We start from the raw sequence: 19,079 nt of genomic DNA on the forward strand, positions 1-19,079 counted from the left end.
CTGAGTAAAAGTGAAAACAATATACTCTCTACAAAATGTAGAGAGCTAGATACATAAAATTTAGTATTCTAGTTTAGCAGCTAAAGTGTAAAATCCTTAAAAAATTTTGTACTAAATTCATTCAGTGGTTGACCATTTACCAGTCTGTGATGGAGTTATTGTGCTTACATATATGTGCCAATTTCACATATATGTAAATATAATAACTCAAAAATGCAATGATGTTGATAAATGAAAATTGGTTCACAGTTTTAACATCTAATGTGTATGTTCGTGGGTAATCAAACAAAAGGGACCTGATCTGTCTTTTTTTTCCATTGATGACATGTAAAGCAACTACTGATGAAGACATCTAAAGCATGGTAACAATACTAACATAACGTGCACAGACATCATCACAAACACACATAGAGCAACAGTGGATACATCTTTCTAGGGTGGTAAAGCAAAAGTCCTCTGGTGGGAAAAAGTTGTTGCCAGATCAAGATTTAAGCTATTGTGCTGGCTCTCTAACATCCCCCCCCCCCCTTTAACATTCATCCAACATCCTGAATTGGAAGGGGAATTATGCGGTTCATGGCTTGTGGAGGTTTGCTCCTCAACTACTTGAACAAATCCATTGGGTCCAGGTATTGCCTTTTTTATTTGTGCCAATTTCCACTATATTGGCTTGTGGTCATCCTACAATATGACTAGGTCACCTTCTTTCAGGTTGGGCTGTGGATTCTTCCATTTCTGTAGTTGTGGATACTCTCGACTCCAGCAGTCCCAAAACTTGGATTTAAGGTCCTGGACATAGCTCCACCTGGAAGATAAACTTGCAGCAGTATTTTGTTCAGTTAAAGATAGTAACGATGACCCAACCAAAAAATGTTCAGTGTTAGAGGTTGTAGATCGGTTGGATCGACGGACAAGGGACTGAGGGTTCTTGAATTTGATATTGCTTCAATTTCAACAACCAATGTGCTAAGTTCCTCAAAGTTCAGAATTAGGGTCTTGGTGACTTTCACTAAGATTTTTTTTCATAGATTTTATATTTGACTCCCAGAGACCAACAAAATTGGGTTCAGCTAGGGGTACGAAATTCCAGTTGATCCCTTCCTCAACACTGAACATTTGAATCGAATTGGATTTGCATAGTTAAAATAGGGGGTTCAGAAGAGCATGTGTTCCTTTAAAATTAGTTGCATTGTCACTCCAAATTACTGAATGTCTTGATTGCTTTGCGATGAATTTTTTAAAGCATGCCAAGAAGGCTTTAGTTGTTAAATCAGATACTACTTCTAGATGAGTAGCCTTAGTGCTAAAACATATAAATATGGCGATGTAAAATTTAATGGTTACTCTAGTTCTTTCCAAATTAGGTTTCATTGTGATTGGGCCTGCAAAATCAATTCCATCTTGTCAAAAGGTATGGATGGAATGATGGATGGATTTATTTTTTACTCTAAAATAGGCTAAGCATCTTTTAATTACACTTTTAACTTTGGCTTGACCAGCTGGTATCCAGTGTTGCTAATTAAATACAGAGTAGTTTGAACACCAGAGTGGAGTGCTTTTTTTATGAAAATATTTTATAAGTATATCTGTGAAATGGCGTTTCTTAGGTAAGAGTAGAGGAAATTTTTGTGAATCTGGAAGATCAGAAATTTTTTATCTTCCACCTACTCTTAAAATCTCATTATTATCTAAGAATACATTTAAATTCAGAAGGGGATTATTCTTTGAAAGCACTTTATTCTTTTTTAGACAATTTATTTCAAATTCAAACTGTCTCATTTATATAATTTTTATTAAAGATTTTGTAGCATTTTGTAATTCTGTTACATTTAAATGGTCTCTCTTTTTGCAGAGATGATTTACAATTACATAAGAATTTTAAACACCATGCAGTTATTCTAATTAATTTGCTGAAAGAAGAATATCTTTTAATCAAATCATCATCGAATGGATTTACTTTTACTATTGTTGAATTAATTAGAACATTCTTTTTCAATTATAAATTGTCTGTGTCTTCTTTGATCTTTGTCTCATTATTTGTTTTACCTAATTTAGGTCATTTACATTCATTTTTTAACACCCAATTTGGCCCATGCCAATAGAAGTTATAGTTTCTCAATTCATATACCGTTAACCCTCTTGATATCAGATCAGAAGGATTATCAGTTCTAGGAGTGTGATTCCATTCAGTGGGTTTGGTTAGGTTTTGGATGTCTTTAATTCTATTTTTTACGAACACTTTAAATCTTTCAGGGTCACCCTTCATCCAATAGTAGACAATTGAAGAGTCAGTCCAGAAGAATCGTGTAATAGGAAAGTTAATGCACATAACTATTTTACAGCCTAGCCTAAAGAGCACCCATTAGTTCTAATCTTGGGATTAAAAGCGTCTTTAGAGGGGCGACTCTAATGTATACTACAGTTCCATATGCCCTCTTAGAGGTGTCGGAAAAACAATGTAGTTGAGCTTCAGCTATTTCATTGGTTTTTGCTTCGGTGAAAAAAATATCTGGTTATTTTAATGAGATACAATTTTTTTATTTCTTCGCACCATTTATTTATTTTAGTGGTCAGTGTTTTCGGGAGAGGGTCATCCCTGTCTAATCCCAAGCACCAAATGTCTTGTAGTAGACATTTCATCTTGATGGTGAAAGGTCCTGAAAACCCCACTGGGTCAAAAATGTGTCCAGCTACTTGAAGAACATATCGTTTGGAATTTTACCGAAGATTTAGGAATACCGTAGAGAGAAATATTGTTCTTTTTCAATTAAGTGTTAATTCATTCTTTTGCTGTGTATGACTTTGAGAATATTGAAAATTCTTATAACTTATAGCCACATCTATCATTTATCAAATATATACTTGAATTGTATCTGGTACTCATCTGGCTTAACTTAAACTTATATTGCGAGCATCTTGAATAATTATACTATGACATTACCCCCCCCCCCACACACACACACATAAAATCTGTTTTTTAGAGAAAAATGGCAGTGACTTTGAAGCAAAAAATCAGTATTTTTAGTCTTTTAGAATGCTGTTTCCTTGCAATTTCTAAACTGATATTCTTTTTTTCCCATAAATATTTAAACTTTGAAAAATATAATTTTCTATAGAGAGATATCCTAACTAACATTCAGACCTATTTCAATCATGGGATCTGTTTTTTATTGGTTTCATCAGGAATTTGGCTTATTTTTTTGTAAGGAATTTCACGATTCATTAAGCATTTTCATATATAACCATGTGCACAATATGGTAATATTTCTTTCATATCCTTAAGCATGAAATATTATCATTATTGTTTTCTAGCAGCCTCTGTAGTAATAACAATAAAAAGTCCTTATTGATGTAATATTTATACTAAGATAAAATAGCTACATTTTATAATTATGTTCTTGGTATATTTTTATTGGATTTGCTGGTTTGTGCATTTTCCCCCCAGTATTTAACTGTGTTATTGTGTGAAATATATTCTGAATACTGAACTACATTAAAAAAATTTGAATTTATTTAATTATTATTTTATCCTTAAATCGAGAATTATATTTATAGCCCCCGATTCTAGTTAAAAAAATCTTTTAATTCTTGAACTGGAATGAAGAATTTCCATCCTTGTCTGCGAACAAAAAAATTTTTGTTCTTCTTTTTATGTTTAATTTTTAAATTAGAAAATTTGAAATTTTTAAATGATATAAGAATAGCTGTCAGTTTTTGTATTATTTTTTGGAGAATTTGTTTATAATTCATTTTATTTGTATTAAAAAAATTGGATTGCACTTTGAAAATATTTTGGTAAAACATCGGTTAGTGTAAATATGGTGTTATTTTATTTTATAACTTAATTTTATCTATGAACGTTGGAAAGAAGCATAAAATGTTAATTAAAAATTTAAACTAAAGCAAAATTTATAGGGACAGACAGTTTGGAGAATTTCCTTCTATGTATCATAGTGTTATAAAGAGCTAAGGATATAAATTAATTTTTTTTTGTTTTAATTATAGCATTTCATTGGCAATTATAACTTTTTCAGTCCAATTCATTTTGAGCCATATATATTCTGTATATATTATAAGCTTACTTCATTGTACTGGTCATACAAACTAAGTTGCCAATGGAAATATTTTATTATATTTTTCAACAATTTTTGTTTTTACGGTTCCAATTTTTAATACTATGAAACTTAGATACACTGAATTTTTATTGCAGTCTCGGCAGTTTTGAAATATCCAAAAGTTTATTTTTAAAAAAATGCAGCTTAAAATGAGTCTGAAAAAAAAGATGGCAATTTTTAATTTATTATTTTTTTAGTATTTGGAACTTTTATCAAATAATATATAATTAATAAACAGTAAGTAATTTTAATAATGAAGCAATAACAGCATTTTAAATATACTAATTTAATAAAACCTCAAAATAAACATTACAATTAACATATAATGTTTTAAAGGTGTTTTTTTATTTGTTGTGAAAAAATTTTTATCGTTTTTTTTAATTGAATAACAGCAAAAATAACAGAATTGAATAACAGTAAGGTGAATTAAAGATATTAAATAAATTATTCATTTGTGTTTAATAAGGGCACGTGGTACAGATTATTTAACTTCAAAAATAAAAAATAAAAAAGCATTTAATTTTTACTTTGAATAAATGAAAATGAATTTAAATTATAGGATTATTTTAATATTATGCTTATAGGAGATTTCGAGACTCGGATAAGCCATTCAAATTATTGACAAATTGAAATTTGAAAAAAAAAAAAGGGGGGGTTGTAGGTGGGCTTTTAAATAAGCCAAGTTTTACTGATATGAGTTTATAAAATTTCTTCAGTATAAATATTTTTTTTTTGTATAAATCTTTAATGATGTCTTATATCTAATTTCCATCTTCATATATATTTTTAGGCCGAAGTGGTGTTGTTACTGATGGTCTCAGTCATTTAGCTATTCCTGATGGTTGGAAGTGGGGTGGTGCAGTTAGTAAGCATTTTCCTGTATGGGCAGAGATCTTCACTGAAGAAGAATCATCTAATTCTAACGTTCCACCATTACTAAATGGCATTAAGAAATCGCCTCTTCTCAATACAGATACTGTGAGTGAAAAAATATCTGCATTTGATGAATCGGAAAAAGGCAAATATAAAGGATTTTGGGAACGGAGTTGGCCATGGCGACATCACAAACATAACATTATTAGTGAGACAAATAATGCCCATTACAAAAGAAAATGGCAGCCTTTGATTATTTAATTAAATTTTCTGTGTTGGATTTCTGATCCTTTGTATATTTGAATAAATTAATTAGGATTTTAGTGTGCATTCAGTGAAATTAAAAAATAATCCAAATTTGCAACTAATTGTTACAAGCAATCACATAATAATTTTTTCTCATAAATGATTTTTATTAGAAATCAAGTGCTATATATATGAATAAGTACACACATTTTCAAGATCTTATTTGTTGTATAAATTATCTTTACTTAAAATATATTACTAAAATTTTAAACGTAAGTGACAAAAATGGGAAATATCTTGTTTATAAAGATATTTCAGAATCTTTTGGTTGTTTTGTAATTAACAAAATTATCTACTGTAAAAAGCAGAAATATTTTCAAATGTGAATATACCTTTTGCTTTTTTGTTTTAAAATATCTTATCTTGAATACTCTGATATTCATCATTTATTTGAGTTTTCTTTTGAATAATAATAAAGCAGATTAATATTTGCATGGAACAGATCCATATTAAGATTTAAAAAAAGAAACAAATGTTTTCAATTTTTAACATAAAAAAATATGCAAGTTTGCTCACATTTGGAAGTGACTTACAGAAATAAAAAAGGCCATAAATATTTTTTCATATATGGTGCTCATTTTTTTTCAAAATAAATGAACAGAGAAGTGTCATAATTTCATTTTGATGATTAACAATATACTTAGGACTAGTACTTAATCTCAAAAATTTTAGGTAATACATGCTTAAGATACACATTGGTTGTACGAAAAAATTGTGATGACTTTTATTAGTTTATTTCCGAATTCCTGTTGTTGTTGTCTTTTAATGGCATTCCTTGGTTTGTTGATATATAATAAATTTTAATTTGCATGTAAATGTATGTATTGCCTCTATAAAGGAGCCATATCAGATTATTTATTTTTTTTATGTGCGATTCTTGATGTATAGTCCTGCTGATAAAAATTTTTATTTTGTTTTTATGTAGTTATATGTCAATATTTTGTCCAAAATTTTTTTATATATGTTCATGAATTGTAAAACTTTCATTTGAAAAGCAGTATAAAGAAAAAAGTAATTATTTATAAAAAAAAATTAATTATTATTATTATTATTATTTGCTTTTGATTTATTTGAAATTTTTGAATGTTAATATTTCATAGTTTCTTCACATGATAGTTTATTATATTATGTTATTAAATGATTCATAATATAGTTTATTTTATCACTTCTGGAATACTTAGTGATATTATTATTTCTTTCATTGTTTTCATCAGAAAAGTGATATATGTATTACCTTAAGGGTGAGCTTATTATATTTTAATATTGAACACAGTGAATTTTTATAATTCTTATTAAATTGATTTCTTCTGAAATATTAATTTTATGACTTTATCATTTATTTTATATTTAATAAACAGTAAGCAGTAGAAAAGTGTTTACATTTTTTCGTTTTTAAAAGCTGTTATAAATATTTTTTTAAATTTTTTCCTTTGAATAGATTTTCATCTTTAATAGGAAAAAATTTTATTACATGCTTATGCCCTCCCCTTCAATTCTTTTCTCGTGGTTAAAGTTCTGATGAGAAAATATTCATTATTAATAATAGAAATATAATTAGCACCAAAAAAGTAGTATATTGTATATAAATATATATATACAGGGTGTCTATAAATGATGGACCCGATTTTAAAAAATCATATTTTCAAAAGTTCTCGACGGAATAAAATAATTAATACTTAAAAATAACGAGAAAAGCACGAAGTTTTTTTTTGTTACCAACAGATAGTTTTTTTAACCTTATAAATGTTCGGTATGGGACCCTTTTGTCACACGGCATACGTCCAATCGATAATCTAGTTCATTCCACACATTTTGTAACATGTTTCTGGTAATGTTTTGTAATGTTGCAGAAATGCGTTGTTTCAATTCTGGGAGTGTTGGCTGTACGAAAACACGCTTTCACGTAACCCCATAGAAAGAAATCGCATGGGGTTAGGTCAGGAGATCTTGGTGGCCATGTTAATAACGTTAAATCATCGTCACCCTCACGGCCTATCCATCTTTGTGGAAGCACATTGTTTAAGTAACTACGAACCGTCAAAGATCAATGAGGAGGTGCTCCATCTTGTTGGAAGATAAAATCGGGACTGTCCTCAAGCAGTTGCGGAAATAACCAAATTTCCAGCATGTCGAGATAATTGTCACCTGTGACAGTTTTTTCATCGAAGAAAAAAGGCCCATAAATTTTTTCACATGACATTGCACAGAAAACGTTTACTTTGGGTGAATCTCTTATAAACTGTTGAAATTGATGAGGATTTTCACTTCCCCACACTCTCACATTGTGACGATTAACATGTCCTGATAAATGGAATGTCAATTCATCTGAAAATACCAATTTTTTGGCAAAATTTGGATTTTGTAATTCCATTAGCATGCGTTCACAAAAGTCTAACCGACACACTTTATCATTCTCTGTTATTTGTTGCAACAACTGTAAACGATACGGTTTAAACTGTAATTTTGTACGCAAAACTTTCCATACCGATTGATGTGGCATTCCTAATTCTCGGCCGGCAACTCTCGTCGACTTCCGCGGGCTGCGAACAAAACTCTCCCTCACCTTCTCCACTGCGTCGTTCGTAAGGCTTGGCCGGCCGCTGCTTTTCTTTTTGCACAAGCAACCTGTTTCTTTAAACTGCTTGTATCATCGCAAAATGCTTTTGTTAGTTGGTGATTCTTTACCGTATTGAATTCTAAAAGCAGGTTGAACAGTAGTAGTCGAAAAAACCCTTGCGTACTCCAACACACAAAAACTCTTCTCACTCAATGTCGCCATTTTGGGCTTCTTACTCTCAGCGATCGTAAATGTGCTGTCATCTGTTAGTAACAAAAAAAACTTCGTGCTTTTCTCTTTATTTTTACGCATTAATTATTTTATTCCGTCGAGAACTTTTGAAAATATGATTTTTTAAAATCGGGTCCATCATTTATAGACACCCTGTATAATACTATAAAATAATATAATATAATCAATATATAATTTAATTTTTTTTTCATAATTAGACTTTTACATCTATGCATTTACATTTTGAAATTTGTTATAAACTTAGATAAAAAAAAAACATATTTTGAACAATGGATTACTCTTTTATGTTTTGGAGAAGAATAAATTTTTTATAGGAATATGCTTATTAAAATCTGCTGAGTTAGCACTTAGCTCTGAAATTGAAAATTCTTTCCTTCTTTCTTTTCTTTTCTATCAGAACAAGAAGAAATTTTTAACTTTAAAAATGTGTATTATGCTTTTGAAAGTAAAGTTTCAAACTGTGCTGTAATCACTGTGTCGTATAATTTGCTTCATAACCATTTATATGACAGAGAGCATGATTGCATCCCTCCTTTTCAATTCATATCACATTTTGATTTTGTGCATGCATATATTTTTCATAAGTTTGTGTATTCATGGAGAATTTAAGGAATCAAAACTTTTTCTGTCATTAGTCTCATGTTTTTTGTTAAATACAGCAATTATTTTCATTAAGCATAAAGCACATCCTCCGTTAATAATTAGAAACCAGTCTCATTTCGACTTTTGGGGACTAAATTTTTTTAAATTCCTGTAAGAACTCTGTAATTATTAATTTTGCATAATTTCATATATTCTTTAAATTCTGATAGATTTTTAGATGCTAATTTTGAGAGAATCGTAATATATTATTTGCATGGCTTTCTAATAAGCAAGAATATCTGCATTATTTGATGGGAAATATTCAGTAGCTGGATTTTCTTGCATATTTGAAATTCTTAAAACAAAATAGGAACATTGAATTATTAATGCAATGCTTATAAAATATATTTCATATATTTAATTTTACGCTGAAATTTCTGTTACGATTATCAGTATTTTTCATTCTTTTAAGAAATTTAACAGAGATTTAATATTTTTGAAGCACCATTAATTTTCATAAATAATTTTATCCTTTTAATTTAAAATTCACTTAGGAATAAGGATGAAAGTTCATTATTAAGTGTATAGACATTCATATTGCTCCCCTTATCACCTATTGTCATTATTGTACACTTATTTTGTGCTTTTATGAAAATGAAAAAACTCTTTATACAAATATTTTTTCATCCAAAAACTACTCTTTTTTTTAAATAAATAAAGAACAAATAACTGAATATTTATGTGCAATTAAGCATTTTACTTAAATTTCTTTTTATTCTTGCCATTTATTTTTATTTCATAATAGATTTAAAGTGTAATAACTTGTTCATCACGCTCGTATATGTATTTTCTATCCGTAGTCTTTATTTATTACCGTTTAGATCCATTTTTGTAATTATAATAAATAAAAAAATATTTTTGTAAAATAGTTAATAATGTTTAATCTGACTGTAAAATTTATGACTGTTTCATATTCTTATTTATTTTGCACTGCTCAGTATGTTATATTGGTATAACAAATAGAAAATGAGAATTATGTGAAACCATGTATTCCAAAAACATGTATTTGTGTGGAAAAAAAATGTATATGTGTGTTGGTGCCTTTCGGAATATTAATTATTTGATCTGATGAAACTGTTGCCTTGCTTGTCTATTTTCAAAGCTTAGCACTTTTACAATGCATGTGGATATTCATGTACGAAAGATATGTTGCTCAAATTAGACATTGCATGTATATTTCAAATTAGCAAGCTGAGGTTTGCAATATAAAAGAATTATAAAAAAAAAAAAGATTTTATTTAAAATTAATTTTTGGTATACAATTTTGTGTAAATATTTTATAGCATGCAAAATGAAAGGAGGGGAAATACTAATTTTGCTATAGTATTTTCCCTATAAAAATATTGTGAGTAGTCATTTTATCAGCTTTATAAGAAGGGGAAATATTATATGTGCAAAGGAATTTATTTTAAATCATAAAAATTATCTTAACTAGTAAAATATTTATTGTGAAAATTTATCCCAATTCAACAGTGATTATTAAATTTTTGTAGCTGAATTGGTGTTAATGCAATTTTTGCAGTAGATTTATAGCTTTCGTAATTGTTAATAGAATAGCAAGTTGTCAAATATAAAGGTTTAATAAGACTTGTAAAATACTCAAATTTTGTTTATTTTGAAATGTTACATTAACAAATCTTATATTCATTCTATTTTTGATTAATATCCAGATAAATTCTTGTCTGAATAATGTTACTCTTTCAAAGTTATCAAAAAAAATATTTATTTTTAAAAATTTGAATGTTTTTTAAATTTACATATCATTAAATTTTAACATATCTAAAAATCATTCAAAATTACTCCATTATTTTACTAATGCATTTTACAACTTGTTTTGAAATTTAAATGATCACAATCAATGTATTTCTCAAAATTCAAAGATATATGTATTGAGTATTTCAAAAAATGTAAATTTTTGTGGTATATTCAGAATATAAAAAAAACATTTCGCATCTTCCGGTGTAAAAGTTTTTGTGATAGTTGCATGTTGATGTGTCTGCAGATTTAAATAACTTTATACTGTTTGTGGGAAAATATTTATAATTACACACATATATTCATGAATTGTCTTAGTATTATTTTTTTAATCTAAGTATGCATATTAAATCTTCCAGAGTTTTAGTGTTTAAATACTGTTGATAACATACATAGAAGTCAGTCATGTTTGTTTCTTCATATGTATAGTTAATCTGTGCAGTAAATGTTCATCTGATCATAAATATAAGCCATATTTATAGTAATTCATCCTAATCATGTATGCCATGTGGTAATAAAAGTATCATTAGAGATGTTGCCCATTGTTTTAATTTCACATATTTTGAATAAAACTTTACCAATGACTCATTATTATTTCCTTGAAGGAAAAAAAAAAAACATATCAAATTTATTTTCTGTTTTGTTTATTAGCTCATATACTTGGCTTTCCTTGTGTCAAATCTTGTTTTTATAAATGTATGTGCAGTAAATTTAATGTGAAAAAATCTTTTATAAATAATATTAAGCAACTTTATTTTAACAAGTCTGTTTGTAATAAAAATGGGAATATCAGTTGCACCAAACAATTGTAATACTTTTTGAAAAATCAGTCTATGCTAAGTGATTCTTATTATCTTGTAGCTTTCTAAATAAATAGACAAAACCAAAAACCAAATAATAGACAAAAAAAAAAAGCTTTGTTTTCTTTTTATAACTTATTATCAATTTTTAAAGAATGATAAAAAAAATTTAGAAATTTAAATATAGAAATTTTAAACATTTACAATACTTCCATATAATTGGAATAACAACACTGAAGATAAACTAATCTTTTTTATTCATGGAAGCATAACTTTTAATTAATAAAAGATTAATGCCATAAAATCTTTTGTGTGCGTGTGGGCTTCAGGATATTTGTTAATAAAATATTTGACTCAACTCTCTTGATTCTTTTTGATTTCTCTAGGATGCAAGTTATCTATTATATTCACTTTTCTGTATGTAAATGTTCAATTTTGAATGGTAAACTCTACCTTTGGTAACCTGAAATTTCTTTACTCCATTTTCAAAATTTGAATTGAATATTTAATTTTTTTGTTCATTCTTTTTCTATCATTGATGTCGTCTTAGGGGTCACCAAATTTAAAATATTTACATGGCTTATTTAAAATATGGATATCTTTTTAAGGTATAGTTATCAAAAGAAGAATAGTTAAGTGAAACTCGGTTCGTTTTCCTTGTAATTAATATTTTATCCCAGGTGTTGTTGTTTGTTTCATTGATGATCATGATATGAAGATTTGGCTTAACATGGTGAATAAAGTTGAATATAAAACATACTTTTGATAAGTTTTTTTTAAATTTTAATTGTATTTAAATTAAGGCTTTGCTTCAAAACTAAGCAGTAGTGAAAACTTTTTAAAGTGGTCCTAATTTTAAACACTTCTGCCCTTTCCTTAATATAATTGGTACGCATAAATGTATTGACAGAAATTTAAGGGAATATGCAGCTCAATGAACAAAATGGTGTAAGGTTTCAAAAGCAGTAGGAATTATATGCTTATCAAAATTTGAAATTTAAAAATGTTTTGCTGAGAAATACATTATGATTAAGTTAAGTAAAATATTTAATTTAATTTTTAAAAGTCACTGATCCTAGCTAACCAAATTGTCTCCAAAAGCAACTGTTGTTTAATATAGTTGATTCTTGTATTGCTAATTTCTATTGGCTATGTCATTATAAATTCCTTTTAGCTATTTTTCAATTTTTTGAATCCAGTCTGAAGTTATAAATAAGATTGAAAGTCCACAGACATACACATTGATTTTTGTTATGAGTAGAGATGACATTATGATTCTGGAAAAAAAAAATGTGCTCTTGGAGCTATTTTTTTTCTCACAATTTTAATTAGAATATCTATTAATTATATATTGAGCGATATTTTTGCTTTTTTTTTTTCCCAATAACTCCCTGAAATGATGCCCAGTGTTGTTATTTACATAAGTAAAACTTTTAAAAAGTACCAATTACGAATACCAAAATAATTTCCATGCAATCTTTTACGTATGCTTTGACATTTTTATTTTATTTATTTTTTGCATAATTTTCAGCAGCAGATTTCATTTCAAGGAAATTCAAACCGTTTTAATTGTTTCATCAAATATTTAATTGCGTGAGTTTTTTTCCAAAGCAGGTACCATTAAGGTACGAAAATTTTGATAATTATCTTCGTAATTTACATGGGAATTAGAAGGTGAAAGCTCATTATCGCAAAGGACAATGTGCAACTTAGTATAGATATTCATGCACTTGAAATTTTATTGGTATCTTGATGTCATAAAATTCAATTCCATTTAAAAGGTTCACGTTCACAATAAACTAAATAAGTGTAAAATTATTTCAATAAAACGGTTTAATGCCTGTCACAATATGATGTTTAAAAATAATTTCTGCCGGAATCGTGAACATCACATTAAGCATAAGAGATGTAATCAAAATTAAGCACAACCAAAATTATCAGCGAATTATTAATTGCCAAAGGCGAATAGTTTAGAATAAGTAAAATCCTACATGGTGAGGCTAGTCAAGTTGAAAGAAAGTGTTAATATGCAGATTTATTTCATAGAGTTCGGAACTACCCGTTATGAATGAAACTATTAATCTTCAAAAACGACTAGTTTAGAATAAGTGAGAATTTATACAGTGAGGCTATTCAGAGTGCTATCAATACAATTGTTAATGAACAGATTTATTTCATAGAGTTTGGAACTACCCATTTTCGACGAACCAGTTAATCGCCAAAAGCGACAAGTTTAGAATTAGTGAGAATTACACTGCGTAAAAAAAGTAGAAGGACAGTCGTTTTTTTGTAAATTTTCTTTTGTATTTTTATCCTGGCTAATAGATTCTTATGTAGGTTTTATTTAACAATGATTTCTTTATTTTCATGTAAAAAGGAAATAGCTACCACTATTTATAATTAGAAAGATGAGAATCTATGATTTACAGTGTGTAAAAAAAAGTAGAAGGACACCTACTACATTTTTATATTTTGTGGAATGTGCACGAGTAGAAGAGTACGTATGTACTTTTTAAAACTGTTTTTCGGCAGGAGAACGTATTTCTCTAAACCATTCACTGATGCTTTAATTTCAGAATACCTAGAGGCATGCCCTTAAATGTTTTTCAAAACGGTCATGTTGTTACATATAAAAATAAAGGTAAAAGTATTAGAGAGGTCCCTCGTATACTGCACGTCAACCCCAATACATTTTCTAACTTCATTTAAAATCCAAACAGAAACGGAATAAGAAACAAGACTGGTAGGCCTAAAAAATTAACGCCTCGAGATGAAAGAAAACTTGCTCATTAGCTTAAAAAGAATACTTGAAGTATTGCAAAAGCTGAAAATCAAGAAGAACTTATTCATGTAACCAAGCAAACAGTATACAACTACATCCAAAGATCCAAAAGATTCTTTTTTCAAAAAACAGAGGCATCATGCAAAATGGAAACAAACACATATTAATTATCATTTCTCTTGGGTTAAGGAACACATGCTATAGAACATAGAATGGACTTCTGTGATATTATCAGATAAAAAAAAATGTAGTAGATGGTCCAGATGGTTATCAATACTACTGGCACTGTCTGAAGAATGCAGAACAATATTATTCAACTAAACAAATGGGAGGAGGAAGTTTGATGGTCTGGTTAGTAGTTGGTTATGGAGGAAGAACAAGTTTGGTCTTTCTCAATGGTAGGCTGACTACATTAATGTTCTGAATTCTGAGATTCTTCTTTATTTTCCGAATTAGGAGGATAATAGTTGATGTTTCAACAAGATGGAGCCTCAATCTACACCACCAATGGAGTTAAAAATTGGTTCGCTGCAAATAATGTGCCGGTTTTTCCATGGCCGGCTAAAAGTCCCGATCTGAATACAGTAGAAAATATCTGGGCAATGCTTGTTCGTCCAGTACACGATGGTGGGAAGCAGTTTGAATCGCTCTCTGAGCTTTGAGTGGCATTAACTCTTTAACATCCAAGCACTTTTCAAGGGGCACTCCCTTTAACATCCAGACTTTTTCAGCGTGGCTCTGAAAGACATGGACTCTTCCTAGCTGAGGGGCAGTTTAACCCCTCACTCTGAAGTAATAAAACTGTCGACGCTCTACCTTGAATAATTGCCTTGCGGTTTTCGACAACGAGATTCATTTTCCATCAGCTTAAGAGTTTTATTCTAATGTATTTATATTTTTTAGTGTGAAGTGTTTCGCTCATCATCTTTGTGGGGTATTTTTTTTTACAAAAAAATTGAAATTTATTCTATAATTTAGAAAATAGTTTTTTTTTGTTTTTTTTTTTTTTTTGTAAGTTTTATGTTAGGCTTACAAACCATTTAAATAAAAACTTGCTTTACTAGCAATTTCAAAAACCTTTTTATGTTTCATTTGATTCTCAATAGGCTTTTACATTTTTTTGTTGCCAAAATTAAATAATATGTCATATATTACCATGTAAATTTTTTTTGCATAATAATGTAAAACATACATTATATATATATCAATGCAATTAGTTCATTTTTTAACATAGTATAGATGTGAATGCTTTTCAGTGATAAACAAGATAATGTATTAAATCTTCATTTAATACCAAAATAAAAACAATCGTTGGATAAAAAAATGTTATTGCTCTTTTTGAAAGATGTTTCGAAAATAATATGTTCTTTCAACACTCAGCTAAGATTTTTTTTTATTGTCTTTAGCATTTTTTTTTCAATATAAACGATTATCTTTATTGAATTTTTAAATATAAAATATTATTTTGCATTTACGATAGTGATACTAAGAGAAAAGTTTTAGAAAAATTTTTAAAGAAGTTTTCACATTTTTTTCCCCAAAACCTTACGCATTCTTGCTTTTACATTAAATAATCGAAAAAGAATGTAGGGTAAATATAAATTCCAAAAATATCTTTATTTTGCCACTCATTTTTACTAATCTTTTAAAATATAACTATTAAAATTTTTTTCTAAACAAGGGAATGTATTACGTCAAATTTTATATATCTCATCTATCGAATTGTTTCGATAGATGAGTTAACGTATTTTTAAAACTTCATTTAATAATGAAATACAAACATTTATGAAATAAAATTCGGGGGGAAAATTACTCAGCGAAATATATTTCGAAAATACATTCCTGCAGTTTTCAGCCTGAACATTTTACTAAAACATTACATTCTTCATAAACTAAATATGAAGATTTAACACATTTAAAATTACATTAATCATAAATATTACTTTTTTAGTATGAACTGTCATGTTGAATTTTTCAAGCTGAATTTCTGATTTTAAAATGTTATGTGAAGTTTTCTATAGTATTGTTAAGACAAGATAAATTTTTGAACGAAAGCTTCATGTTAAATTTCCACAAATTTCCACACGAGGGAATCATTTGCAAATTTTTGATAATATGTACATTATATAACATTTTTTGACTCCTCATCTCTCTCTCTCTCGTTCATCTGACCGACGTTAGTTTCATCTCCTGCTTCTTTGCTTAGAATAAACGAGAGATCAGCTAAAGTATCATTTTTTGGCCAACCATCATCTGATAGATCACTGTCACTTTCATCAGAATCAAGTAAAATTGCTTTAATTTCTTCTTCAGTGTGTTCACGATTTCTTTTACTCATAATGAAGAAATAATAAGCGTTTCAATAGAAAAATTACTCTGATAATCCAAACACCCGATTCACAGTACATAAAATAAAGAGTAGAAATTCACAACTGAAGAGAAATTTTCAGAATGGCATTCTAAAAAGGAACTCAGTATTTATATAACTTATCTCACTCTTTAAAGAGGGCGATAAAGAATACTCCCAATCTTTTTTTTTTTTTTGTCTTTTAATTCTATTTTAAAAGCTGTAGTTTGCACACGGCCTCAGAATTTCCGACAGTCCTTTGATGAAAGAATAAGATGCTTGGAGTGTAAAACGACTTCCTTCCATAGTAAAGCCGCGGTCCAACGACCGGAGGATCTTCACAGATGTGGTCATAAAACTGTCACCCTTCCTTCGTGGTGCCACCCCCGCCTGTGGCAGCGGACCCACGACCAGAGAAATCTTCAGATGGCACGCGTTCCCCTTTCGACCGCTCAAAACCCTCAGTTTCTTTGACTCCCTTCCCTCCCATAGTCCAAACAAATTTTCCCGCTCTTTGATGTTTATCCATCTACCGATATTTTACGGGAAGCTACAGGCGTACCACGGACGATGGGGGAGTGTGGTCCCCCAGTGGGTTGGATGTCAGATTTATGACCAAATCCGTGAGGTGGCAGGTCGTTGGACCGCCGCTTTAACAACTGTCGCTACCCATTTTGTGAGAAAACTGCGATGTGAATAGGCCGCAGTGTCAATGCAATGGTTTGTCTTTATATCATTACAATAATCTTACTACTGAAAAGGACTTCTGATGCTTGTCCGAAAAATAAACAACGTGTCGGTATCCTTATATATCATTCATCGTTACCAGGGAACTTCAGTGGAAAATTTCTTTTATAAATGGCCATATAATCTTTCCAATTTTGAGCTAACAACACGTGAAAATAGAAACTAAAACCCTTTCAAAATACAAAATGTACGCCAACAACCTATTTACTGAATCCCTCCTCAACCCCTACCGCCCTAAGGCACAGGGTAAACTACTGTGAAAAAGCCGCGATTGTCGAAGATAACGAGGACCTCCTGGAGTGTTCAGTAGAGGAGCCTCTTTTAATACCCATCTCCCCTAAAACGGCTAACAGCCGCCCCAAACCGACCCACGTGGATATTATAGGATAAATTCTCAAACCGCCCCAAACCGCCCCGCTGGAATCGAGAGGGTTAAATACCTCACAGGATAATTTTTGACAAACAGAAATCCAATCTTTGTAAGATTCACTTCCAAACTGAATATTCGAAGTCATAAAAACTAATGGAACAAGCATTCTTTAATAAAACCGCTTATATTTTATTCTTATAACTGTCCTTCCACTTTTTTTTTTTTTTTTGCACGATTTTAAATGAAAAAAAAAAAAAACCATTTTTTGTCTTCATTTATACTAGGCATGACGAATATTTTACGAGCGGTTATTACGTAACCAATATCATAAAGCCAAAAATACCAGTGATCAATACTTTTCAAAGAGGGTTGTGATTCAAATCCTTGATACGATCTTACTGGTGATATTCCGATTACAGATTTTGGATCACGATAGCAAGTAACAATCGATACGATCTGTCCAATGGAAGCTCTCGAACAAAACAGAAAAGGAGAAATCTGTGAATGGGTTGAAAAGTGAACGGACCAGTTACTCTTGGAATTATTGTATCATTGAATTGTATATCACTGAAATTTATCGGAGAGGTGACTTCACTGGAAAGTGTGAAGTCGCCGCTCCACTTCATGAGAGTGACCTTGACTTTCCGATATTCGCATTTGATGATGCACTATTCCATACAAATCATTTTTAATTGCTTGTGACATGACTTTGCATATATTCTGTTTACTTCTGTCGCCATCTATTGGTAGAATATAGAACTAAAGTAAACATTTTAAAGAAATGACATATATATTTAATTCAATTTTTTCAGAAAATGGTTTACTCCAATACAGAAATTAAATAAATAGTTTTGAAAAAAATCAAATTTAAGAAGTAGGCTGAAGTAGATAAATTAATTCAATCACACGTTACTTAAATTAGTAAATTAAGTATTAATTAACAATTAATAAATTTTATATTTTATACTAAGTAATAACTTTTAATTAATAATATGATTAAAATAACAGATATTTGGAACAAATATTTAAAAATAAGAATAGCAAAATTATTTGTTATTCAAGAAATCGTGGATTATGCATCTCTAATTGATACTTTATTTTTGAATATCATAGTAATGATACTAATATTTTTCGTTGAATGATCTAACAAATAATTCTTATAAAAATAATTTCAGTAAAAATATTAAAAAAAATCCATATATATTTTTTAAAAATCTAGTGCCCTTCTATATTTTTTTCACACAGTGCACACGGTGAGACTAGTCAAGGTGAAATTCATTTGTTAATGAACAGATTTATTTCATAGAGCTTAAAACTACCCATAACAGGTAACATGGAAGTTGCAGTTTTTCAAATTTAAAGAATAGAAAGCTTTCATGATGATCTTGCTATTGAAAGAAATCGGAGACCTGCAATATTATTTTGTTGGTGTTTAGGACTTGGCAAATATATTTATCCAATGAAATAAATATAACGTAAAATGCAATCCTTAAAAAAAATTCAAATCAATCGTAAAATTTATTTATAGCTTTT

The 19,079-nt window shown here is 29.2% G+C and overlaps 1 protein-coding gene across 5 annotated transcripts in view; it reads left to right on the forward strand.

Moving 5' to 3' along the window:
- LOC129972847 (endonuclease/exonuclease/phosphatase family domain-containing protein 1-like) overlaps positions 1-6,255 on the forward strand; it is a 124,058-nt gene extending 117,803 nt beyond the window's left edge. For all 5 annotated transcript variants that reach the window (XM_056087140.1, XM_056087141.1, XM_056087143.1 and 2 more), the window contains one exon: positions 4,906-6,255. In XM_056087140.1, the coding sequence (XP_055943115.1) occupies positions 4,906-5,249 (344 nt within the window). In that variant the 3' untranslated portion in view covers positions 5,250-6,255. The remainder of the gene's footprint in view (positions 1-4,905) is intronic.
- Positions 6,256-19,079: the final 12,824 nt, after the last annotated feature.

Source organism: Argiope bruennichi, chromosome 6 (assembly GCF_947563725.1).
Source record: "Argiope bruennichi chromosome 6, qqArgBrue1.1, whole genome shotgun sequence".
Lineage (NCBI taxonomy): Eukaryota > Metazoa > Arthropoda > Arachnida > Araneae > Araneidae > Argiope > Argiope bruennichi.